At 44.5% G+C, this 26,384-nt stretch overlaps 1 protein-coding gene and 1 long non-coding RNA gene across 2 annotated transcripts in view; one reads left to right on the forward strand and one right to left on the reverse strand.

Annotated features, from left to right (window-relative positions):
* Positions 1–26,384, forward strand: part of TRPC7 (transient receptor potential cation channel subfamily C member 7) — a 132,291-nt gene that overhangs the window by 82,864 nt on the left and 23,043 nt on the right. Inside the window, exons 5-7 of the mRNA XM_070517331.1 lie at positions 1,535–1,751; positions 14,120–14,353; positions 18,181–18,445. Coding sequence (XP_070373432.1) covers positions 1,535–1,751; positions 14,120–14,353; positions 18,181–18,445 — 716 coding nt within the window. The remainder of the gene's footprint in view (positions 1–1,534; positions 1,752–14,119; positions 14,354–18,180; positions 18,446–26,384) is intronic.
* Positions 1,624–14,227, reverse strand: LOC139046170 (uncharacterized). The gene is made up of 3 exons (XR_011505811.1): positions 14,102–14,227; positions 7,390–7,522; positions 1,624–5,422 (listed from the first exon to the last, which is right to left on the reverse strand). It is a non-coding gene; the product is annotated as an uncharacterized lncRNA (long non-coding RNA).

A 26,384-nucleotide genomic window follows, 5' to 3' on the forward strand; every position in this document is an offset into this window, starting at 1 on the left:
AGAAATGTCATTTGTAAGATGTTTGTGGGCCTCGTGGTTCTGAGGCAAATATCTTTTTCCATCTCTGAAGTTATTGTAGCGCTATGTGACAATTTGACAGTGCAGGTGAATCCAAATAAGCTTTTTCTAGCACAAGTAGGGAATCCCAATGTCCAGGCTTGAGATATGGTTTTTTGACAAAGATAAAAACCATCTTTTGTTAATTTCAATAGATGGGTTCTATGGTATTAGAACCATAATAAATCATGTTACACTAATAACTAGCACAATTAAAGTGGATGATTACCATGCTGAGGTATATTAAAAGAACATTATCAGGCCATCTGATTTATAAATGTTATGTTGAACATAGTCATAACTAGGGAAACTTTACCTGGAGAAACCCCTGTAACTGATCTTCTACTGAACCAATACTCTATCTCCTGGGCGACATTTCACTCTAGGACTCCTGAACCAGGCAGAATGTGAACTCAATTAACCACTCACTGGCTATAATTGAACATCTGCCCTGGAGAAGGAACTGGGCATCAGAAGAAATTTCTCTCTTTGTTCTTGTCTTATTAGTATACCTGGATGCTTAGGTGAGGGTGACGGAAGTGACCTGGAAGAGACCCAAGTAAGCTCACTAAGAGGAGGTCAGCAAAGATTCACTGTGCAGCCTCCAATTTAGACCTTAAAGATTTAAATGACCTTTGGATGGCATGCCAGGGATAGGGAAGATACGCCCAGTACTTGCTCCCTAACAGGGCATCTTTTGGATCATGTCAGGCTCACGTGGAACAACTGCACAAGTTAATTACATCCCAGGCCACCCAGAAATCTCAGTGAGTCTTAGAGCAGCATCACAAGGTCTATGATCTGTCCACAGGTGGCAAGAAAATGAAAATTTTTAAAAGCAAGAGAAAAAGTCCTATATGTCTGGAAACTAAATAACCTCTGAGTTAAAAATGAAATCAAATGGCAAATTATAAAATACTTATAACTAAATATCAATGAAAATGCTACATGTCAAAATTTAAGGGAACACAGCTAAAGTGGGAAAACGTATAGCTTTAAATAAATTTACCGACATATACGACACATTGAAAACAAATCATCTAAGCAATAAAACTCAAGAAAAAGGACAAAAGAACAACAGAGCATATCCAAAGTGTATTTTTTAAAATTCTGAACTCTATTGACACAGATTGTTTTTCTTCCAGATCCAAAGGGCATAGAACTCATATCTATGTGGTTGGGCGTAGCTGTGCAGTCAGATTAAAACATGATGATATATCAGTGTGTTCTGCTCTTTTCTCTTATTACTCCCACTAAGTCTTCTAAATAGGAAAAAGTGAAGTCAGTAGAAAATAGATTTGGTCAAGCAGCATCTCACATAAAAATGCTAGATAAAATGTTGTCTGGGTTCAGTTAGCAGCTTCTGTCTAAGATGGAGGATTTTCTGGTTCAACTGTTGGCAAAAGTGTTTTCAAGAGAGACCTGCACCCACCTAGAGCTGCCAGTTTAACACGTCTTGTACATATTTTGATTCCAGCTAGGACGAACCCTGAGGAGTCCTTTCATGAAATTTGTAGCCCATGCAGTCTCTTTCACAATCTTCTTGGGATTGTTAGTTGTGAACGCATCAGACCGCTTCGAAGGCATTAAAATCCTGCCCAACGAAACCTTCACAGACTACCCGAAACAGATCTTCAGAGTGAAAACCACACAATTCTCCTGGACAGAAATGCTCATCATGAAGTGGGTCTTAGGTAAGCAAGTCCCTCTTTTATTCTCTCCTCCCCCAATCATAATAGGACGTTATTCAACTCTGACTTCTGAACTTCTTCCTCTCTTCTTGAGTGCACTCTTGACACACAAAATGGGGAGTAATGACCAACAAGGAAGTCACAGTCAACTTCTGTATGTGCTGGAGTATAAGATGCACAGCCTTGTAACAGAAATCCCAACTTTGAAAGGGGATGTTTGCGGAAAACTCGTTACATACTTTTCATTATACAAGTATTGAAACTGATTATAAAGTGGCTTTGCATGGGAAAACATATTATTTTGCTCATTTAAATATAGTCTACTGGAGGCCTTAGGAAATCAAGTTCTGCTTCTTAAAAAGAGTATAAAATTGCATTGTTTAAAAGATATTTTTCTGTTATTGAATCCTGATATATAGTATGATTCTGATGATGAATAGAAATCTAGGAGTAATATTTTCTCATTTTTTGTGTTAACAAATTCAACAAAGCTGTGAAATTCCTCTTCATGGTGATATTTTGTGCTGCCAAGATCTGCCACTGGAATTGCCAAACAAATTGTTTCCATTTCCTCACTGAATAGCTAAGAAAGGCTATCTCTCTTTTGCCCAAATCCTAAGAACTACTCTTAGTAGGGATAAGTAAGATAAAATACAACTGGCAATGGCTAAAATAGTACATGACAAAATGTGCTACAGATTTTTCTAACACTGAAAACCGCAAAATTCATTGGTAAAAAAAATCAGACTTAGTAGGAAAAAAATTGAAAAATTGCAAAAGTTATAATAGTGATATTGTATACAACCAAAACCTGATCAATAAATCGTAAGATTTACATAAAAAGGATTTGAATTTGATGGGAATGTTTTGGAAAAAACAAAACTGAAGATAGAAAAGACTCAAAAAATTTAACTATGCAGTATCAAGATATGATTAATTAAACTGCTCTAATGGTATTCTCATCCCATATTTGCTCTCTTGACAAAAATTCAGTATTGGTATAACTTTCATTATGTTTAAGTTCACAAACATTAAGTCAAAATGTATTTAGGGTCAAAGCATCTATACTATCAATCAACAAAATCACAAAAGAACAAATACTTTAAAAGATAGCCCAACATATGGCCTGTGCTAATTAAATGATACACCCTAAGAGAACCACAGAGGTGGACCACTAGAGAGCATCCTATAGTTGCCTAAGCTGAGAACTGGGAATATGGGCTCTAAACTGAATCTCTCAATAGGTAGAGGGAGAAGAGGAGAAGAATGGAAAAGAATGGTTTGATCCAAAGGGCAGAGGCCAAAAAGCACACAATGCTCCTAGGAGCTTTCAATCAACCAGCAAGTCTGGGACCAAAGGCTCATTTAGTGGAGTCACTGGCACAAAGTTGGAAAGGGACATTAAAGCCTATTGCAGAGTGAGTCCTGTGGTCTCACTTTCACAGTGCAGCATCTATCCCAATTCTCCCTAGTACATCCGCCATGGTTTAACTAAACTAAGCACTCTAACACTAGAAACTTTGCAATGGACTGAATGTTTTTGTCCCCCAAAGTTCATATGTTAAAATGCTAATCCCAATGTGGTAGTATTAGGAGGTGCGGCCTTTAGGAGGTGATTAGGTCACAAGGGTGGAGCCTTCATGAATGGGATTAGTGCCCTTATGAAAGGGACCCCAAAGAACTCTCTGACCCTCTCTCTACCATGTAAGGATAGAACAAGCAGTCTGCAAACCTGGAAGAGGACCCTCACCAGAACCCAACATTGTTGGCATGGTGATCTTGGACTTCTAGCCTCAGAACTGTGAGAAATAAATTTCTGTCGTTTATAAGCCACACAGCCTGTGGTACTTTGTTGAAACAGTCCAGACTGACTAAAACATACTTTAAACAAACAAACAAAAAAAACCTCACATGTTGGGTTGATGAATAAAACAAAGTACTTATGGCATCAATCACTCACCCACCCCATTTTCCCTGGGTAGCTACCTGGACCCAGGTAGAAGACTCAGGTGAGTGGAACCATACTTCCCCATAAGTAGTTGTAGCTACTATATGCTAATTGCTCCTACAGAACCCTGACTTCCTCCTGAGTTTCCTAGTATTTCTCTTCCTGGGTATCAGGCATTATCCCAATAAGAGGGATGCATCTCCTGCTACAGGGGTCCTAACTTTCCTAGCTTGGTCCCAGTTTCTGCCCACCAAGGCAGAGCTGAGTTTTCATGACTGTTACATCAGAAGCTTTGTAGAGGGGACGACTTATTTCTCATTGATGTATTTCCTGCTACATTTCAAACAGAAGAAAGATTCTGACTACTTTTTCTTACTTAGATAATTTTTTCACTTTTTATTATGAATAATCTTAAGAACAGGCAAAAATCAAGAAAAGAGTATAATGAACCCTGTGGACCAATCTCTCACCTTCAATAATTAGCAAGTCTTGGCTAATCTTCGTTTCATCTATAGCTCCCCTACTCCCCTCTCCCAACTCTGTAGTATTTTAAAGCAAACCCCAGGTATCATAGTATTTCACCTATAAACATTTCTGTGTGCATCACTAAAAGATAAGTTCTCTTTTTCTTTTCTATAATCTTTTTTCTCCCTGTACTTCAAGTTCACTGATATTTTTTCTGCATTGCTGGATTTTAAGCCCCAACCAGTAAATTTTTCCTTTCAGATATTGTATTTTTCAATCCTTGAAATTCCATTTGGTTCTCCTTTATATCTTCCATTTCCTTCCTCCTGATGTTTGTATTTTCCCTTAAATCCTTGAATATACTGTGCATGTTTATAGTAACTGTTATAAAGGCCTTGACTTCTAATTTCACGTTCTCTTTCTTTTCTTGGCTAATTTCTATTGACTAATCTTTCTCCTGATATGGATCACATTTTCCTGCATCTTGGTGTGTTAGTAATTCTTGATTAACTGATGAGCACCTGACACGTTATGTTATTGAGCAGCTGGATATTGTTCCTTTAAAAGAACTCTTCCTTTAAAGAATTTTTGGTTTTATTCTGACAGGCTGTAAAATTACTTGCAGATGAGTTTGGTCTGTTTTAAGCTTAGAGTGGATCTGGAGAAGCTTTACCATTAGGACTGTTTATCCTTGTACTATAGAGACATGCATCTGGGGTCTCTACTAAAGGTCCTGGGTAATCAACAAGGACTCTCAACTCTGGATGGTCAGAACTCAAACATCTCTTCACTCTGGGTGAGGTCTGGAAACTGTTCAGCTTGCAGCTCTCTGGCTGTTGTTTGTGGAGTTTCATTCTATGCATTCATGACTTTGTATTCAGGAAACACTCTAAAGGACCCTGATGTAAATATCTGAACTTTTTTGTTTGTTTGCTTGTTTTTTGTTTTGTTTCGCATAGTACCCTTCTCTCTGGAACTCTGCCACAAAATATCTAATCACCTCAGCATTCCTGAACGCTAAGCCATCTCTCCAACTCAGTGGGACTGCTTCCAGGCTTCTGGGATCCCTCTCCATGCGCTGCAGGCTTGCATGTGCCTCCAGAAAGACAGACACGACGACCATAGGCCTTACCTCACTTGTTTCCCTTGACTTAAGGATCACAGTCCTGTGCTATTTCCAAATGTCTGAAATTTTTTTTTTTTTCTGTTTGTTACTCCATCATGGCTGGTAATAAAAATGAGGACTCTTTCCAAAACAGAACTGCAAACATAAAAGAAAATTAATAATTTCTTCATATCTTCAAATATCTAGTCAGTATATAAATTTCTTTGATTGAAGAGACACATTGAATAAATATCTGCATAGCTTGCTTTTCTCTCTCCCTCAGGTCTCTGCCCAAACTGTACCTTATCAGGGTGGTGAAACAGATAAGGGCAAGCCCTCTTATCTCCCTACTCTGAGAATGTGAAACCTGAACAGAGACCTGAAGGAGAGAGAAAGCAAGCTATGCAGATATCTGGGTGAAAAGCATTCCAGACAGAAGGATCAGATGTGTTAAAGGCCTGGATTCAGGAGCAAGCTGGACATGTGTGAGCAACAGCAAAGAAACGAGTGTGGCTGGAACATAGTGAATAACGGGGAGCCAGCAGAGATGAGGTCAGAGGGAGAGGCAGAGTCAGATCATGCAAGGCCTTGCAGGCCCAGGTCGAGGGATTAGATTTCATTCTGAGTGTGACAGGAAACCAGTGGGGAATTCTGAGCCAGAAGTAACATGGTATGATTTAAGTTTCTAATGGATCGCTGGCTGCTGTGTAGGGAACAGATGATTCTGGGACAAGAGCTGAAGGAGGGAGGCCAGTTGGGAGCCCACTGCGGTAATTCAGACAGGAAATGGTTGGTTTTGAGGAGGTGGTAGGTGGTGATTACATTTTGAAGGTAAAATTGATAATATTTACTGTTGGATTTTCTGTGAGGTGTGAGAGAAGAGAGCAGTCAAATTCCAAGTGTTTTACCACAAGTAATGTATAAAAGAGAGCCACTCACTCAGACAGGAAAGACCAGGGAGAAGCAGTTTGGAGAGGAAGTAGAGATGGAAATCCGGAGTTCAGTTTGAGCAATCTATTAGACATCCAAGCAGAAATGTCAAGTACCAATTGGATATACATGTGCAAAGTTCAGAGGAGAGGCTGGGGCTGGAGACATAAATGTGGGCATTCAGTGTATTTGAAGCAAATTTTAAGCAATCACCTCAACTGTGAATGTGAACAGATGAACTGAGGACTCGTAATTAAAGAATGGAAACAATATGGATGGAAAGACGAGAAGAATCCAGCAAAGGAGACTGAGGTAAGAGGAGAACCAAGAGAGTGGTGTCCCAGAAGCCAACCAAAGTAAGTGTGTCAAGAACCAGGGAGTGGTCACTTAAGTCAAACGCTGCTGTGAGATCGAGTAACATGAGGCCTAAGACTCAACCACTGAATCTGGAAGTAAAGTTCCTGAGTAGCAAGAGGGGTGGTCCAGCATGCAAGTGGAGGACTTGGCCTTAGGAGAAGCATGGACACTTCATCCATTGTAACAGAAGGAAAGGTGGTGTTGAGAGCACAGAGCAGGTGGCTTAGTATATGCAGTGGTGGGAGCAATGTGGAAGTTTTCTGATATTTCTTCTATTTTCTCAATTTTGTTCTCAATAAATATTTTCTAGTTATTAAGCATTATATTATGTATCAGGCACTGTGTCAGATACTGGAAAGAAGCTATAAAATAAGACTAACATTATCTTACCCCTAAATATCTTCTGGAGCTCTTTAATTATTACAAAATAATAATAATAACCTTCGAGAGAAAGATTTGGAGCACTGTGTTCACTGGGTTCTTGTGCTGGCACACCCACCCTGAAGTTGACAATCTGATCTACTTTCTGCTCACACATGGAGAGGCTTGAAATGGCATCAGGTCCCTAACTGATAGAGTCTTCAAATTCTACTCCCAGGCACTGCTGAGAAGGCCTAGGATCAGCTAGAAACACAGCAGCCCAGTTCTTTTCTCCCATGATGTATCATACTCATAAAGGCAGTACTTCGGACAGACCGATTAGAAAAATACCCAAACCATTACGCACTCTCTACCAGGAGCTGCCCAAGAGCTAAAGAGAACTTTAGGACCTTAACAAGTCCAACCTGCTCCTTTTGGAGATGGAGAGGGTGACGGTAAAGAGGTAAAGGCCTTACCCAGGCGTCCTGCTTCTGCCCTGCCCACTCCCACGTCTCAGAGTATTCTCAGCACAGGAGCTAGAGTGATCCGCTTAAAATGCAGCAGGTTTTGTCACACTTTGCCTCAAAACTCTTCAGTGGCTCCCATCGCCTGCAGGGCAAACAGCCAATGTCATTATAAAGGCCTGCAAAGCCCTGCACTCCTCCAGCCCACACTATGACCTATCTCCCACCACTTTCCACCTCACTCGTTCGCTTTCAGCCCCACTGGCTTCCTTGCTCCATATTGTTTTTGTCTCAGAGCAGTTGCTCGGGCTGCCCCTCCACCAGAGAATTCCTTCCCCGGGCAGCTGCAAGGCTCACTCCCTCACCTCCCAGGTCTCGGCTCAAAAGTCTCCTTCTCCAAGTGAGGCCTTTTTAAACCAAGTATTTAAAATCACACGTGCCTCCACCCCCACTGTCCTCCTAGTCCCCTTCTTGTTTTCTTCCTAACACCTCTGCCGATACTCCATGCTTTCCTTTGCTTCCTGCCTGTCTTGATTAATATTAATTTTTCTGTAAATTCCTGTAATCATACAAATTTGTAGGTGACTCTTGTCATCCTCTGTTAGCCCTCTGTCCATGTGGCCATATGGTTTTCCCAATGAGCTCATCAACGGCCACAGAGAAGGACAAAACTCTAACTTACTTCCCCAAGCCTCTACTCCTGTTGGGAAAGTAGGTCATTCTCCTTCTGCTGTACACTTCTGTGGGAAGGTCAAACCCAACTAGAAATATATTCTTCCTTCACTCCAGATGCTTTACTTGATTACTAGGAGAATTTTAAGAAAATTCTAGATTGCCAATCCAGGAAATCTAAGGCATGGGCACAGGAGGTAGAGGACACAAGCAGACTAAGAAAACACACCCAGACGTAAAAGAAAAACCAGAACACATATCAAGGAAGCCAAGAGAAGAGTACCACTGAGGAAGAAGGGATGAATCTGCTGGTAGATGTGTTCTGCAGCGCTGTCAAAAGAGCTTCTCTAGGGAGGACTAAATGAACCAGAGACCACCACTCCTTCCAGCCTGGATAATCTCCAACAATAATTCATATCATAGCAACCTATCTTTCTTGCCGTATCATAAGCATCAACTCTGGGTAGTTGTAAGACCTTATAATAAAGCTTTCCAATTACAGATTGTGGCTCTAGAGACACTCACCAGAGGACTGTGTAACAACATTAGTGGTTCCCACAGAGCCATCAGGCTTGGAGGGTGGGGAGCCTCGCCACAATGCATGTCATTTCTCTATCTAGGAATAGAATCATGCCATGAAGATTCTTTCTACAGCACTCCTAAATCTGGCATGTGTCCTTACACAGATGTCCCATTATCAAATGCTCAATTGATGGAATGAGACGTAAATGCCCAGCATAGTGGGAACACACACTTAAAGGGCTGCAGAAGAGGAAAGAGCTTGGGACTGGGTGTCAGGAAACCCAGTCCTAACTGAGTGTCTTCCTTCTTGGTGGCTCTGCCTCTCTGAATTTCAGTTTTTGCATGTGTAAAATGTGAGGATAACGCTGCTCCCTCGTGCACCCCACCCCCAACCGAGGATTATAAACTATCTGAAGGCAGTGCTAAGTCTTAGCTCCAGAATCACACATCTAGGTTTGGCCAAGAACAAAACTGTAAAATCTTATGGGCTAGGTTCCTGGCCTAATTTGTTCTTGTGATGGTGCCTTCATTTACTTAGGTAAGATTTCCAAGCAGACTATTCCAACTAACTTGCCAAAGTTTCCCCAAGAAGTTCGATCATGTTGCTGCTCTGCTCATCACCTTTAGGGGCTGTCTAGCGCTCAGGGTGAAGCCCAGTCTCTTCCTCATGGCCTGAAGAAGGGCCTTCCATGGTCTACTGGGCCTTCACTAACCTTCCCTGCTGCCAATCTCCAGCTCCACTGCCTGACCCTTGAGCCATACTGAGCAGGCTGCAGTTCCCTAGAAGGGCCTGCTGTCCCTCACTTCCATGGTCACCATCTAGAACACCATGCCAATCCCTCCTCCTTCACTGAGCTAACTTATGGTTCCTCATGCAAAGTGTTACCTCCTCTGTGAATTCACTCCATTCAGTCAACAGATAGAAGTTGTTTGAGGCACTCTGCTGGGTCTCCTGATTATGACGCAGACTGCTCTTATCTCTCTGTCTCCACAAATGGTTCCCTGGACATTTTTTATTATAGCACTTGTCATCCTGTAGCACTCTTGTCTGTGGATACATCTGTCTCCAGCACTAGACTGAGTTTCCTAGGGAAGGGATGTCATCTTCTTGGTGGCTGTATCCACAGAATGGTGGCTGGCACAGAGTCAACACCCAATAGTATCTGTTAGGTGGGTGAATGAGTTCCTGACCAGCGAGAGTAAGCTTGTGCCTAGCAGAAGGCATGGTGGGCAACAGCACAGTGGAGAGCAAGGGTCCTGGACTGCCTGTGTGTCTCTGGACAACTTACTTGCCATCTTCATACACAAGGTTTTTCATCTGTAACGCGGGAATAATCACAGTAGCTGCCTATTAGGCTATTGGGAAGATTTCGTGTTGGCAAAGTGCTTAGCACAGGGCCTGGCACCTAGCTGGTGCACAGTAATTGTTAGCTACTAAAATCAGAGAAGAGGAGGAGGAGGAGCTTTGTTATTAATATCATCTTCCCGCCTGGAAAACAAATGAATCCTGAATGTATCTGAGGCCCAGATTTGTTGCAAAGGGCCTGCCACTGAGATAGTGTCTAGATGTTAGGGCTTAAGAGTTGAGAGCTTCTAGGCATATTCTCCCTCCTATGAGCTCACAGAACCCCTATGTTCTGGCCCAATGATGAGACACTGACCAGGAAGAACAGACAGGCCTCCCAGGAGGAGGCGCTCTGGGAAGAAGTTTGCTCTGCTAGGGCCCCTGGGACAGCACAGAGGAAGTCTTGGGGGCCACGATCACTTATGGAATGCATTTTTAAGTCTCACAGGATTTTGAAGGGGGATCCCTTCTGAACAGCATCTGAGGCAGGGATGAGAGTGAAGCACCTTTTGAACTATCAAGCTCCATCTCAGCAGCCTGCAGGCCATTACTCAGAACCTGCCCAAATGAAGCCACTCATTTCCCCCAAGGCTTCCCAGCATTTCCCAGCCTGTTCCTCTCCCAGCCACCCTTGTTAATTATCAGTGACCTTGTTCTCTGGGCTCCAGGCATCCAGTGAAGGGGATTTTGTCTGAAGGAGGCTCCAGGGCCCAGCATCCTTACCCCCTGAGCTCCTGGGCTCCAAACACTCCTCTGATTGACACACTGGAGGCAAGAGACCACGAGGCTCAGCTTGGATATAAAATGCTAAACTGCCCTCAGCACGTTGGAAGCAGGGGGCCTAATTTCACTCACTAAAGTACTTAATTTCACACATTTCTTTTTTCATTAAGCATTCCTGCTGCTCAAACCCTTGGGCCCATGCTACTTTTACTCATGGCCTTGGAATAATTTAAATTAGTCTGGGTGAGTTAATATTTAAACCTAGGAAGACAGACATGGGCATTCGACCTTGGAGGAAGTGATTTGCAATGCCCAATGAGGAGCTACTCTATTGGTCAGAAAAGTCTATTTTCTATAAATAATTTGCATTTCAGATTCATAGAGGTTACAGTGCTTGAAATTACCCCAAAATCCCAAGAAAATCAAGGACCTTATCTAAGGTCACAAACCCAGTAAGTAGCCAAGCTAGAACTTGAACCCAGGGCTTCCTGAATTAAGGCCAGTGATGGCCTTAAGTGATAGCCTGTGATTGTCCTAGTGCCAGCTAAAAGGAGTTCACTAAGACATCAGGAATTTTAATTTGGGGGTAGAGGGAAACAACAAACATTATTTTTTCTAGCCTGTAATGGTTTTTCTAATAACACTTTTAAAATATCTATTTGAACAGGCACAGAAGAAAGTACATTTCAGTGTCAGGAAAATTACTACTTCACTGAATTACCACACAAATTTTGAAAGGGTAAGCTTGAGAAGTGTGGCTTCGTTAAGGAAAAAAAAAAAGGCACGGTGGGGGTGGAGGTGTCTTGTAAACAGACCTGCAATGTTTGGGGATATTTCCGACTATGGGGACTCCAATTTGATACAGACATGCACATCTTAGAATCTGTTCCATCAAAGCCACAACTGCTCTAAACAGCTGCCCTCAAATTACTTTTCTCCTTAGAAAAACATTTAGTTTCAATTCCTTTTATTTAACGGACCATTTTCACCAGAAAAGGGAAAATTCCGATTAAAACAGTCCCTGGGCAGAGTCTCAGAGGAGTAGGGATAATCAGCTAATTACTCAAATTTGGCCAGATGTGGGCTGTGACCAAGTCAGCCAGGCTTCAGCCCCCATGACTGTTCATCTGCTCCTAATATCATCTTTGACTTGAGGCTTTTTAAGTGGCTGGGTCCTCAGAGCACCGTGCTATAATGTGGTCATCTGCAAGTCCGCTTGAGTTTGAGGTCTGCAGGAGACAGAGAACACAAGCAAATGGTTGCAGGTGGAACTGTCGGGGGACGGCTGGACAGACCTGCTTTGCTGGAATATCGGACATATGGAGATAGTGGGAGATCATGGGAAGGTCTGATGGCCTAGCTTTGGAGTCCAGACCTTATCTTGGGGTTATAAGGAATATACTGCGGGGGGAAGCGACCGTGATCTAACCTGTACTTTAGGAAGCAAGAAGATGGAACTGAAAACTGAGAGGTCAGGATGGATCTGAGAGTCCACCAGAGGAAGATCTGCAGAACTGTGGTGATCAGGGTGACAGCCCAAGGAATCAAGGCTGCAAGAGAGGGAGTACTGGGCAATGGTGCGACCGTGAGGTAGGGAGAGACAGGCAGGCCAGCTTAGGATATGTGGTATTTCTGGCACTGGCAGAACATCCACTTAGAGCAGTCTCTCTGCATGGCAGGAATTCAGTTTTGAAGCTCTTAAGAAAAATAAGAAGATATTCACCTGTGGGACATTTTTGCAAGGAAATGAAAGACAAAGCTGCAGGGGTGGATATACTTATTCAAGGGGAGAGGGAAGAATGAGAATGGCTGAAATCTTGGAAAGCAGCAGCCTTCAAGGGACGGCAGGAGGATGAGGAGCAACAAAGGAAGCTGAGGAGCAGCAGTGGGAGAGGCAAGAAGCAATTGGGAAGGCAGGCTGCCATGTCTGACGCGCAGGAGCCAGAGGAGTGCCAAGAGAGGTCAGCAGTGTTAACCTTTAGGAGCATGTGTTCAGTGAGCTAGAACTGTTTCACTAGCCAACCAGTTAGTGATTCTTTTATCACATTAACCTCCTAAGTATGCAGGTTAAGTGTAGCATGGTACACACAGAATGGGCTGGTTCTGCATCAAATCTTTTCCAGGTTTGAGTAGCTATAAGACTCTCTGATGTCATTTACAAAATGGTCAAGAGTCTTTTCTAACATTACCTGCTTTGAACCCAATTTTATCTTCTGGAGAGGTGGAAGAACATACTGGTCAAGAGTATGGACTCTAGAGGCAGAACTTTTGGATTCAAATTCCAGATCTCCTGCCTCTTAGCTGGGCGCATTACAATTTTCTGTGCCTAACGAAACATTAGCTATAAAATTGGGATAATAATAGAACGTACTTCATGGGGTTTTTGCAAAGCTTTAAGAGAGTTAATATATACATATATATACAGAGAACAGTGCCTAGCCCAGAGAAGGTGCTCAAAATGTTACTGAATAGTTAAGCTTTAATAATCTAAACAAATTTAGTTTTAATAATCAGTGAAGAATAGCACTATTCAATAGAAATATAGTGCAAGCCACATATTTAATTTTAAATTTTCTAGTAGTCACATTATAAAAAGAAACAGGTGAAATTAATTAATAATATATTTAACCCAATATATCTAAACTATAATTTCAACATGTGATCGATATGAAAAATTATTGAGATATTGTACCCTTCTTTTGTCTTTGAAATCTGATGTGCATTTTACACTTACACAGCGCCTCTCAATTCAACGGGCCACATTTCAGGCGCTCAATATCCACATGTGATGAGCGGCTACCATGTCGAACAGTGCAGGTGAAGAAGGAGACACCAAATGGCTAGTCTAGGCTGCCTCACAAGGCTGGCTTAGAGGGGGGTGGGTGAACTAGTAACATTTTGTTTACATACTTCTACACTGTTTAATTTGTAACAACGACGACAAATGTCTTTAAAATCCAATGAGTTATAAAAGAGTAAGAAAAAATATCCCAAAATTAATGCTCACTGAAACAGTCACAGAAATACCCAGGAGAACATTCTAATCCGGGAGTCAGGAGAACTGGGTTCTACGTCATACGCGGAACCTTCAGAAAGCCCCCCATTCCTGGGCCTCAGTTTCCTTATATTGCATTTAGAACTAGATGATTCCTTAAGACTTCCCAGTTCAAATGTACAAATGTTAGCCATATATTTCTCCCGTACTGCCTGTCAGAACTTATCAATGGATGAGCACTCTCTCCTCACTTCTGGAGATGATTTATCTGTAAGCAGAGGGACAGGTGACTCATCTCGCAGTCTGAGGATTTCCTGATTCTAAATCTGCCTCTGAAGACACGTTTCCATTTGCTGCTGGCTATCAACGTTCTCAGCTCCAAAGACTTTCCATTTACACTTGTACCCTTGTTCCCTTCGTGCCCTCTGTGGTCACAAACGCCAAGGGAAGTGAAAAATGAGCCTTACCTTCTCCCTCGCCTGCAGGAATGATTTGGTCTGAATGCAAGGAAATCTGGGAGGAGGGCCCGCGGGAGTACGTGCTGCACCTGTGGAACCTGCTGGACTTCGGGATGCTCTCCATCTTCGTGGCGTCCTTCACCGCGAGGTTCATGGCCTTCCTGAAGGCCAGCGAGGCCCAGCTCTACGTGAACCAGCACGTGCAGGACGACTCGCTGCACAACGTCTCGCTTCCGCCGGAAGTGGCGTACTTCACCTACGGTGAGTCAGAAGGTACTCCGCATACGGTCTGCCCCACGCGCTTCCGGGGCGTGGCCATGGGTTCGGCGTGGCTGGTCCCATAGCGGGGGGTTTGTAACGTGGCCAGCTTTGGTCGTCTCTACTGCCGCTGCAGACACCAGTCCGCAAATGTCCTGCTCCCTGCAGTACAATCAGCTGAACAGGAAGTGGGACTAGTGACTATAAGAAATAAACCTTTTTGTGTTATGAAGGGTGGATTTGTTTTGGAAGGGCTCTTGGAACCTTTCTACGGAATTTTTTTTTAAAGAAAAATCTCCTTTCTGATATGGATCTAGGAGCACTAAGGGCAAATGTATATATGGAAAAATTTTGTTTCTGTATTGGATACCTGTGTTGTGCAAAGATAAATCCTACTTTCCCAGTTCAAAAGTTCTTTTCATGTGGCAAGATAGGTTCTTAGGAGATGCCTTAACTCTTTCACACCACAAGACCATACAGTGTGAGGTAGTAGATTGAAATTTTAGGATAAATAAGAGTTACAGCATTCATTTATCGAGGACCTCCTAGGTGCCAGGAACCATATAGACATTTTGCGCCGTAAACTGCAATCCTTGCAAGAGCCCTGCAAAAAGGATCTTCTTTGTCCCTATTTTATAGACAAAGAAACAAGTTTTCACGGCAGGGCTCACAATGTTCTCAGAAAAAGAGGAATGCCGTCAATAGCAAGGGCTCCTGGCCCAATGTGAACTGAAAACTGTGCAGAATGGCACAGTGCTTATGTTCCCAGACTTTGCAGTCAGAGAGACCCGGATTCAAATCCTACTTCTGTAGCTCTCTGTGAGACCTTGTTTACTTAACTCTTCTGAGCCTCCATTTTCTCATATGTAGAACCAGGGTACTACTTACGTCAGAAAGTGTGTTTTGAGGATTAAATAAGATAGTGCCTATGAAGAATTTTGCACCATGCTCTGAAAATATTAAATGCCTGCTAAATGGTAACAGTATGACTACTACGTCTTGAGTTACTCTCTTGCTCAACCACTGTACTTTGTGTACTAAAAGAGAAAGATGAGTGGGGAGAAGAAACAGTAGATATTTGTTATTGTTACCAGTAAACTACTTGGACGCTTAATAGGCATTCGTTAATGGCAGCTGCTATAGCATGAAGGATTTGAGTGTCAAATGTACCTGATACGTGAAGCCACAGGGCTCCTCTGACCTCAGAATCTTCATGGTCAGGTGCAATGATCTGCAGAGGGTTGCCTATTTAACACAAAAGTTGAGTTCCTGCCCATATTTAATGTAGATTGTGTTATGAGATTATGTTACAGTAAATGTGGTGGAGAGACACCCATTGAGAAACGGAGAGTCTTGTAGTATTACAAATGATCCACTCTTCATTTGTGGGTTTAGCAAATTCAGACTTTTTAAAAGCAAAATGAGCTTCTATATTTTCCCCTCTGTGCTGCTCAGCGTTTGTCAATGAAAGACTAGAGAATCTTGATATTATGTTGGATACCTTTCTTAATGCCATGATTCAGGCTGCAGCGTTGTCCACTTGTGACTTCTGTTCCTTTTATGAATTATAGTAAGGTCTCACTCCTCCCAAAGTACTGCACATTGTTGCCCTTGCTTTTATGGATCACCATGTGCCCTTGGAAATCTTTGGGATCTCTGTGTTCATTTGTGCTCTAGTTGCGGGAGAAGAGAGCCCTCTTGTGGCCAGCCAGGCAATGGTACCTTCCAACCTCTACAGCACCAAAGTAGGCAGATCCCAATTTTTCAGGTTGTGATGGGGCAATTTTTCTCATGGAAAGAGCTCCAAGAAGAAGAAAATCCCCTTGTCTGAATCATCACAGTCCTATTTGCCTTTACATCCATCATAACTCTTACAAGCCAGTCCAAGTAGAATATTTTTCACTAAAAGTTCTGACCTGGTCACCAGGGTCTGACAACAGCTAAATCTATCTTAGTAGATTATAGGAGTAGCTTTTATCATTACAGCTGAGGTTTAAAATGGTAAATTATAGGGGGCATAAAAAAGAAATTCCTTTTTGGTGTCTGTTTGAAGAAGGCAAGTTTTATTTCATGTTATCCAAATGTGTTATTTATCCATAGAGGGCGACAGATATATTGGAAAAACATAATTTGTTCTCCTTACTTGTCTTTTGTGGACGAGTTATGATCTTGATGAGAACATAGAGTCTATAATTTTGTTATATTTCCAAATGTAATTTAAAATGCACTATGTGAAGCTTTATGGCAAATAGAGACCTTGCTTCCTTTACTAAAGGTTTCTTACTGCCTCTTTATTATTGTAATTGTTTAGCAGAGTCTAGGTTTGAAAATAAAGAACAAAATTCTTCCTTTTCCATCTCCCTTGGGTTGCCAAGAATTGCTATGTAATATTCTTACTATCTGCATTTATGTGGCTCTGAAAAGGACCCCATACCCCAAATCCAATCTTAAAAATGGCAATAATAGTATCTACTCTACAGGGCTGTTGTGAAAATTACAGCTAATGTAAGTGTAAGGGCTAATTTAGGTTTCTCAATGTTTCTCAATTTAAGTTTCACTTAGCATTTCTCAACAGGGACACTATTGGCTTATTCAGCAGAGCAATTTTCATGATGCAGGTCTGTCTGGAGCATTGCAGGATATTAACATCCCGGTAATACTCCTACCCTGTCATTGTGACAACTGCAGACACCCACACACACTTCCTCAGGAGGAAGGTGATACCCTGGCTTGAGAATCATATATGTTCTGCCACATAGTAGGCAGCTTAGTAATAGATGCTGCTCCTTGTACCGTTAGAACTGCAATAGGAACACCTTACAGATTTGCTGTGCTGTAGGCATAACCCCAAGACAGCTCAGACCTCACCAGTGACCACAAGCAAAATCTCTCCAACCCAGGACAGGTCCCAGGACTCTTGCCACCTGGAACAAGGCTGTCATAGCAAACCTGAATGACTGGTCGCCACTTCGGGGTCCTTAGTTCAACCGGGGAGCAACTCTCCCAGAAACACACTGCCTGAGGAACAAAACCCAAGAGCATTTTCTCAGGCAAGAGCCTTCAGATTCCTGAACCTCATGTGAACTCATTTGTTCTGATTTGTGGCGAGTTTAAACTTGTGGTTAGGATTTCATTTGATCATTTAACAAGCATTTATCAGCACCGGCTGTGTATCTGCCAGACCCCATTCTAAGCACATTACACGTATGCTTTCATGTCCTCCTCACTACAGCTCTGTGAGGTTGATGATATTATCCCCAATCTACAGATGGGGAAAATGAGGCTCAAAAAAGTTAATTGACTTGCTCAGCATCACACAGCCAGTGAGTAGAAAGGGCATTTTCAACTTCAATTCTGTCTAACTCCAAGTCCATGCTCCTCCCCACTACCTCCTCATGGTGCTTCCCAGCAAATGGGACACCCCCTGCTTGTGGAGCTCAAACACTGGCAAGGAGGACAGACTAGCAAGCAGCATGGTAAGTTCCATGACTAAGGGGTTCAGAGGATACTGTGGGAGCAGAGAGGGGAGTGGGAAACCTGTCCCAGCCCATGGGCGTCATAGAAGGCTTCCTGAAAGAGATGACAGCTGTGCAGTGTCTTAAAGGATGATTGGGAATGAAGCAGACCTTGAAGTGAGGGAAGGGTGTTCCAGGCAGATGGGCCAGCACGTTCCAAGAGGGTGGGTGGCACCTTCAGGTATTGGGATTAATTAAAAGACAAGGGCAGGAATGGCAAGTGATGAGGTTAGAGACCTCTAAAGATGCCTAACTGGTTTCTCTTCCAGAGTAGATCCCGTCCCCCAGTGAGTAACCCAGACTGTTTTCTTTTAGCCAGGGACAAGTGGTGGCCTTCAGATCCTCAGATCATATCAGAAGGGCTGTATGCGATAGCTGTCGTGCTGAGCTTCTCTCGCATCGCGTACATCCTGCCAGCCAACGAGAGCTTTGGGCCCCTGCAGATCTCCCTGGGGAGAACCGTGAAAGATATTTTCAAGTTCATGGTCATTTTCATCATGGTATTTGTGGCCTTCATGATTGGAATGTTCAATCTGTACTCCTACTACCGAGGTGCAAAGTACAACCCAGCATTTACAACGTGAGTATCCCAGCACTCTCCCCTGAGGGGCTCTGTGGGTTTCCCGGGGACCCTTGGGAGTCTCTTGCAGAGGGCTCCTTGAAGACACTCAGTGGTCCTTGGTATTTCTAAAGGTTAGAGGCAACTTTATTCAAGCGTGGCTTAGAGGTCAGTTCAGGAGTTGAAAGAACAGAAGAGCTGGATTAAATCCTCACTTTGCCACTTATATGCTGTGTGGCCATGGGCATGTTCCTTAACTTCTCTGAGACTGTTTCCCCATCTTTAAAATGAAAATAATAACAGTACCTGCTTCATAGGGATAGTATGAGGATTCAGTGAGATAATATAGCTGCCACACAGTAAACTCTCAATAAATGGAAGGAATTATTATTTTTGCTATTGTTATTGTCTTAGCCTGTGTTATCTAGAAAACAGAACCCTGGGCAAATCTTGCATGCCAGCATTTTATTGGAGCAAGGGAATTGCAATCCAAATGAAATAGTACTGAAGGAGAAAGGAAAGTGAAGCATGGGAGGAGGGAAAGCACATTCAGGTTGCTGACCTGGCCACCATCCCCTAGAATATACACTTGGTCATGACAGACTTCTCTGAGAAGATTATATAGAAACACCATACCTCAGAATGAGAAATAGAGAACTTATCAGCGTGATCCTTTCATCTGTTGCCTTTCATTAGTCAAATTCACTCCACAAGACATTAACTCGCCTGTACATCCAGGGCAGCTCCTGGGGAAGCCGTATCCACACAGCGTGAGTGGTAGGTGTGCGAGTAGGTACAGGCCAGCAGCTCTCCGTGCCTGGCTGGGCAAGCCAGCATCTGTGCATGGGCACCGAGCAAGTCCTGCAGCATCGTGTGCCTCAGCAGCAGCAGAGAGGGTCCAGGCAAGGGAGACAAGAGGCGTGTGCATGAGCGTGAGGCACTATCAGCCGGACTGACATTGGGACCCAGAAGTAGCTGCTGCAGCCAGAGCAACACAATGCCACGGCCTCCCCTGTGGAGGTAGTGTTGGAGCTCACTGAGCCTGTGTCCACCACCCAGAGCTCCACCTCTCTGTGGGGGCCTGCCAGACAGTCTCTTGGAGGGCCGTCAGTAGCACTGAGCAGTGGTCACGTGGAAGAGTCAGGCACACCTGGGTTTGCATCCTGGCACAGGCATTTACTGGCTGATGACTTTATGCCAAGTCACTTGATTTATCTGAGCCTCTGTGTCCTTGCCTGTAAAATGGAAATGACTTCCCACCTTGTTCCTAAGTATCGTCATGAATAAATGAGCTTGTTATGTAAGGTGCCCGAAGCATAGACGTCTTTCCAGTCTAGGTCCTTCCCCAGGCCCACCCTGTCCCGGAACTTCCTGCCTTCACCAAGCTCCTGCTCAGAACCTTAAGGAAAGGACAGGCAGATCTCCAGCCACACGTATAGCAGCTGGGATCAGCTGGGCTGAGCACCCTGAGTGGCCTGGAGATTATTTTCAAGCCAGTAAAAAGGACTCAGCCTCAACCACACAGGTTCCCTGAGTGATTCCCTGGGCGATTACAGCAGGGCCTCACTTCACCCTTCTTCTGGAGGAATCACCAGGTCAAGCGCAGCAGTGAATCAGTCAGAATGCTTTATATCACTCCAATATGCAGTGATTAACTGTTGAAGGAAGGAAATAAGCTTGAATGCCCCAAGAGCGAATTTGCTCCAGATCTGCTGGAGGCAAAGCCAAACATATCTGCTTGGTGCGGGCTGCATTGTTATTGAACAACAGTCAAGATGTCAGTCAATAAACAGAGGCTCTCACCCTCTGTAGCCAGGCCCCGACATCCCTCCTGTGTTTCCAGTCTAGCACAATGCCTTGTACACAGTATCCTCACTAAATGCTTCATAAATAAGAATGAAGGAATGGACAGGAGAAACAGCCAGATTCAAGGCAGGAGGGTAAGCAATAGACTGGGAATCTGACCATATGAACTTCTGTCTCATTTCAACGCCCTTGGTGTCCTGGGCAGTGCCCCTTCCTTCCCCTTACAGGGAACCTGTACAACGGCCCACAGTTCCTCAGAAGGTCAGTGCCATGACACATGGGAAAATGAGAAAGGCCGTGACTTAAGAGCAGGGCTGGCCTGGCCACAATTCTCAGCTGAATGCAGCACAGCCAATCTATAGAGGGAGTCTTTACGATCAGGAAAAGTCATGGGAAATGGTGAAAGCAGGAGAAAGGGGCAAAGCAATTGGCTTGTCCCGTGTCCCAGGAACTGGATGGAGCCTCTCTAGACATGAGGGACTCAACCAAAGAGGACCTCAGGCCCTCTTGGATGGGGAAGGGAAGAAAAGGTCCAGCGGCAGCAAGCACAGTGAAGAAACGACAGGACATTATCATCTCGGTGGCTCCTAAAATGGGCTGTGCAGCTGTGAATAGGATTTGATTGAACAGGAAAACAGTCAATAGAGCAGCGAAGTGGGGAGGAAAGAATGGATTCCTGTAAATGTCATCTCTTACCTTTTGACTGCTCTCTGGAGCATGTCACCAAGAGATCTTCTTTGATAAGCAAAAAGCCGCGTTAGGATAAATGAGACTCGTGGTTTAGGAGACTCAGAGCTATTCTGAGCGCCAGCTCCACTGCTAATAAAGCTAAATGACCCCTCTCAGGTGGACATCTGCTCTGAGCAGCTCGTGCTCAGGCTGCTCTGCCCAGCTGGGGATCCTCCCTTTGGTCCACCCACAGGGGGCCTTCTCTCTGTGGAATTTTGAGCTTCTGGGGTAAGATGGGTCCTCTCATCTGTTTCTATGGAGTTGGAAGATTCAATCCTACAGAAGAGAATTTGGGCCAGAGCACACTGCAGGTACCCTCCCCCTCGTTCACCCCTCAACCCCATCCCTGCCATGTTCAAGTCAGCTTGGGTCCCTAAAGTCTACTCAGGAGTCCACTTTGAAAGTCAGCTGTTAGGACCCAACAGAGAGCTTCTCCTAAGAGCCCTGTTCACCCTAGGGGTACAGTCCCAGGCCAGCTCACAAAAGCCTGTCCCACCTGAATCCCACCAAGTTATAGTTCTGTCCCAAATGGGAGGAGTAGAGATATCTTGGGACAAAACAAAAGGTTTCTCTACCAACCGGAGACCCTCAACCCTCAGCCGAGCCCTGCACTATCCTCCAGTGTGTTCCAGTTCCAGATTCACGTACCTCCCTCCCCACCCCCAAATTCCTGTTCCCTCCATCCAGCAGACCTCAGTGAGGGGGTTAGAAGAAAATAGATGGAATTAATTCTGCCTGTGGTCTGAATAAACACACAGTATAAACAGTCTTAATTGAGATCAGTGGATCTCTGGTGGGGTTGAGAACCCCACCTGAAGCATCTGGGAGATGGTAAAACTTGGGACTTCCAGGCCTCACCCCTTAGAAAGGCTAATTAAAGTGGCTCCAAGTAGGGCCTAGAAATCTGCATTAACAAGCAGATGGGGCAGTAGGGATTCTGATACAGGTGGTCTTAGGACCACACGGTGAGAAATGCTGCTCTTGTCCAACCTCAGCATTACTCAGATGGGGAGATGGAACCCACACTCAGCTGTGTGCACTTCAAGAAAGAAGGACTTGTTAACCCAAGTGAGTATGTTATTGGTAGAATTTTAGGTCATGTGCAGGAGGGGTGTTTTTTAATAAGCACAAGCAAGAAGAGGTCCCCAGATCCACCAGGGAGCGAGCTCTGGAGTCAGATCCTATAAGCAATTCCCAACTTTTCAGCCTCCTTCTCCTTCAGAACCAACGGTTTTCTCAGAGGTCTGGGTTATTTTTCACAGCCGCCTCTGTGTCAGGGGCTGGCCTGAGGGAGGCGCAGGGATGCGTGTGCGTGGGTCGTTGGCTGGTGAGCCCGGCTGTCTGGGCATGACAGATAGTTCACCTGCTGGCAGCCCATTATCTCCCAGCCACTTCTATTAGAAATGGCAGATGACCAGAGGGGAGGAAGAGAAGGTGTTCCGACAAGTTTTATGCTCTCAGAGTACAAAATCAAAGTTTCCCAAGACGTGCGTGAGCAAGTGGAGAGAAAATCGCCTGAGAATGCTCTTCCTTTAAGACAGGCTTTCAGAAAAGGTCTCAATTCCGACTAGAAATTCCATTAGGAATTTTGTTCTTTGGGGAACATATCTGATTTTATCATGGAAGTCAGTAGACAAATAGGATTTGCTTTTTAGAGGTTTGTTTTGTAGCCAACTTTGCTGAAATGCACATATTCCATAAAGCAAAGACTTTCTGCTTAGAGATTGTACGGAAACCCTGGGGTCCCAGCACTCTGGTTACAGTGTTAGAAAAAGACAAAGAGTCCGTGGCTCACTGATGAAACACAGCCGGGTGAGAATGCACAGAAAGAGTGGCTTTCCCTATACTCTGATTGGTGACCAGGCTGGTACAGGTTCACAGAGAAGAAAGGGATGGTCTGGGGACAATGTGGTAACCCAGAGCAGGGAAGTGAGGGGCTCTCTAACATGACCCGTGATGGGCTCCTGGTCTCCCCTTTGGGTGAACTTGGCCTCCCCCACATAGCTCTGTTTGGAGATTAAATGTGGGCCCTCACCCTCTAAAGATGACCCCAGACAATCTTTTCTACAGGCTGTTGTGGAATCAGCTTCATAGCACAGCTAGGTTGAGCCTTTTCTAATCAAAAATAATACCTCTCCTAAGGTTATTCTGTCTCCCCAGGAATCATTTTAATGGGAGGCGCTTCAGCAGTGCTAGGCAAAATTAGAAGCTTCTGTTTTTCCAAGACAGTTATGGGAAATTTCCACACTCTATGGACAGAGATTCTTATCCCCACTGGGGGCAGGACACACTGATTCAGCTCCACCCAGCTCGACGGGGCCACAGAAAAGCCAGATCCTCCTTCCAGTGAACCTGGGGGCACTGGGGCTGAGGGAGAGGGTCCCTGAGACTCTACCCACACATACCTCCCCCCCCCACCTCAGGATCGCTGCACCTCTCTGTTGTGGAACTCCTGATGAACCCACAATCTGCTCCCTCATTGAATCCACACAACAATGGAGTGACACAGATACTACCACCAGGAAACTGAGGCTCAGAGAGATACTGGACTTGCCCAAGATCACACAGGCAAAAAGAGAATTTGAACCCAGATCTCTAGGATTTCAAGCCCATCCTTCGCCTTTTGACCTGAAATGCCCAGAGTGGGCCCCCCACTCCTGCACCAGGGCCTCTGCTCTGAGGGGGAGGGGGAGTATCTGTGCAAGTTGGGTCACATTCCTGTGGCTCCAAACTCTAAAGAACAGCTTACTAAATTCAGATTTTGATTATCTTTGAAAACCTTGTGATTCTACACATCTCAGCTCTAAATAAGCAGCCTGTGATTGTCCCCTCAGTATAGCCAATTTCTATTCCAAAGCATGCTCATTCATGTGACAAACATTATGGAGCAGCCACTCCATGCCAAGTTCTGTGTTAGGCCCTGGAGTCATAGAGATTACTAAGACAATCCTCCCATCCTTGAGGAACTCATAAAAAAGGAGCAGATTCAGAAAAAAATAAAAGCATCAGCTGTTAGACCTTGTGATCATCATCACAGGGTGCTTGGGCAGCACAGGGAGGAGGAAACACTGAACTCTGCCTGGCAGGATCAGGGAAGGCTTCATGGAGGAGGTGACCCTACACAGAGGGTCTTGGAGGATGACTAGAAGGGCATTCCAACCTGTGCAAAGGAACGGGGCATTTTTTTTTAAATGAAGGAGAAAGCAGCTGCCTTACTGCCCAGATACTGATTTATTCAGATTGTTTCAATGCCTCATGATACATAAAACCACGAATAATTTTCTCAACAACAACGACAACAAAGCCACTTCCGGTGTGGCAGGGTCTGAGGAAGGGGCGGCAAGTGCTATGCCGGGCAGTGAAAGTGGCAAGAAGGAGCCCCTGAAGCAGCCCAAGGAAGAAGCCAAGCAGACGGCTGAGAGAAGGCATTCAAGCAGAAAGAAAAAGAAGAAATTCGAGGAGCTGAAAGTGAAGGCCGTGGGGAAGGGCCCCATGTGACAGGTGGAAAACTGAGAAATCTGCCAAAAAGTAAGCTGTTCCTTGTGCCTGAGGCAATGGCGATCCTTAATTCCATTCCTATTTAAACATCTGGATTCCCTGCCATAACATCTGTTTCCACCTATAGCTAAAATGAAGTGTTGTCTTGGAACCTGTTGTACATTTAAGAATAAGCTTTTGTTAAAAAAAAAAAAAAGTAGGCAAGAGTTTGGGGAAATGGCAGATGACTAAATCAGACAATCCAGCAGGAGCCAGACAGTGAAGGATTTTACGAGTCCTGATAGGGTGTTAGAGTCCCCGCTAAGGACTTTTTGAGAGGAGGAAGGTGATCAGGTCTGCCTCCAGAAAGAGTGCTGGGGCAGCTGTGTGAAGCCTGGGCTGAAAGCAGGGAGAGGGGAGGCCGGAGCTTGGCCTGAGCTTGGTGCTGAGGATTTTACGATGAGCAAATGCAGCCGTGGTTCCTCCCCTCATGGAACTTGCAGACTGGTTGGGAAGACAGATGTTAATCAAGTAGTCACAGGAATGAGGGCATGTTTACAAATTGAGAAAATGTTCTGAAAGAAAGGAACTTGAAAAAAAGGCAGCTCTAAAGGGAGCTGAGCTAGATCCATTATGATAAAGGCGATGGCAGGAAGCCAGCAAGCCTGAACAAAGGGAGTGGCGGTGGGGATGGAGAACGGGAGAAGGAGAAGGGTGCTGAGGAGGTTAGAATGGATGAGATGTGGTGACTGACTGAATGTGGTGGGAGGTGTTCTTGAGTTTTGACACTGGGAGTGCCCTACAAACATTTGGGGGAGAGAGCCAAAGAGAGTACGATTGGGAGGAAGGCAAGTTCCCTGGTGATTCAGGAAAGGGATAGGGGCTTTGACCTTCCCCAGGACCCATACCCAGCAGAGCTGAAGGTAGGTACTCAGATCTGGTGAACACTCAGTAACTTGGCAGAAGTCCGTGCCCTAAGGGCCTGGAGGAGCAGTTGGGCCTTGAGAAGGAGGGCCCCACGCTCAGCACCAAGGGCCAAGCAGAGCTTTGCTGAAGGGGTAAAATGGGCTCTTTAGCTAAAAATGCTGTATTGTGCTTTGCAAACAGAAGATAAGAGCCTGAGACTTCCCTGGCCCAAGGAAGGGCAAAGAGGGAGACAGTCAGATGAGCCGTATAGGCCCTGAGACGTCCAGAAGGGAGCGATGAGCCAGAGGGGCCTCCTCACAGCAAAGGGCCATCCCTGCAAGAAGGATCAGGCTGCAGAGGAGGTCCTGCTCGGGTAGCTGAGATTACAGTGTCTGGATCACATTATCTGCCTTTGTGAGACTCACCATAACCACTGGCCAGCGAAGAGAAACTAGGGAAAGGTCATAACGTGGCATCACAGGACCGTGGCCTACCGCCACGTTCTTCGTGCACAGCACGGTGAATGTGTGTGCAGGTGGGAACATGGAATGGAATCGGCCTTCTGGGCCTTACAAAGGACAGATTCTCCCAGGATCCCGGGTCAGTGTTGAAAGATGGGCATCTCTGATACAGAAGTGTCATCATCACACTTTATTATATTTTTGAAGTTATAATCTTGCCTTTCATCTTATAAATTCAAATTAGGCATAAGGGTTTGGGAGAATGAGAGAGCTTATTAGGCCCATTTTCTTGTGGAGAAACTAGCACAGAGAGGTTCTGAGACTTGATGGAGAAGGGAGCAGTGGCCAATGGTGGGGCCCAGGTCAAGCTCAGAGAGGCTAGGCATCTGGAAATGACCTTACGTGTCAAAAAAATAGTTTGGGTGTAATTGAAGTTCTCATCTTTGCATAACTCTCGAATAAGTGATAAAAATATAGATCTTTTCCTGGGCTACTTTAGAAGAATGATTATGCCTGTTACAGCAGACGTTGTACTATCATATGATGTTTATTTATACCCTCTCCTCATGTTTATCCGTGAC

This window comes from Equus asinus, chromosome 9, assembly GCF_041296235.1.
Source record: "Equus asinus isolate D_3611 breed Donkey chromosome 9, EquAss-T2T_v2, whole genome shotgun sequence".
Lineage (NCBI taxonomy): Eukaryota > Metazoa > Chordata > Mammalia > Perissodactyla > Equidae > Equus > Equus asinus.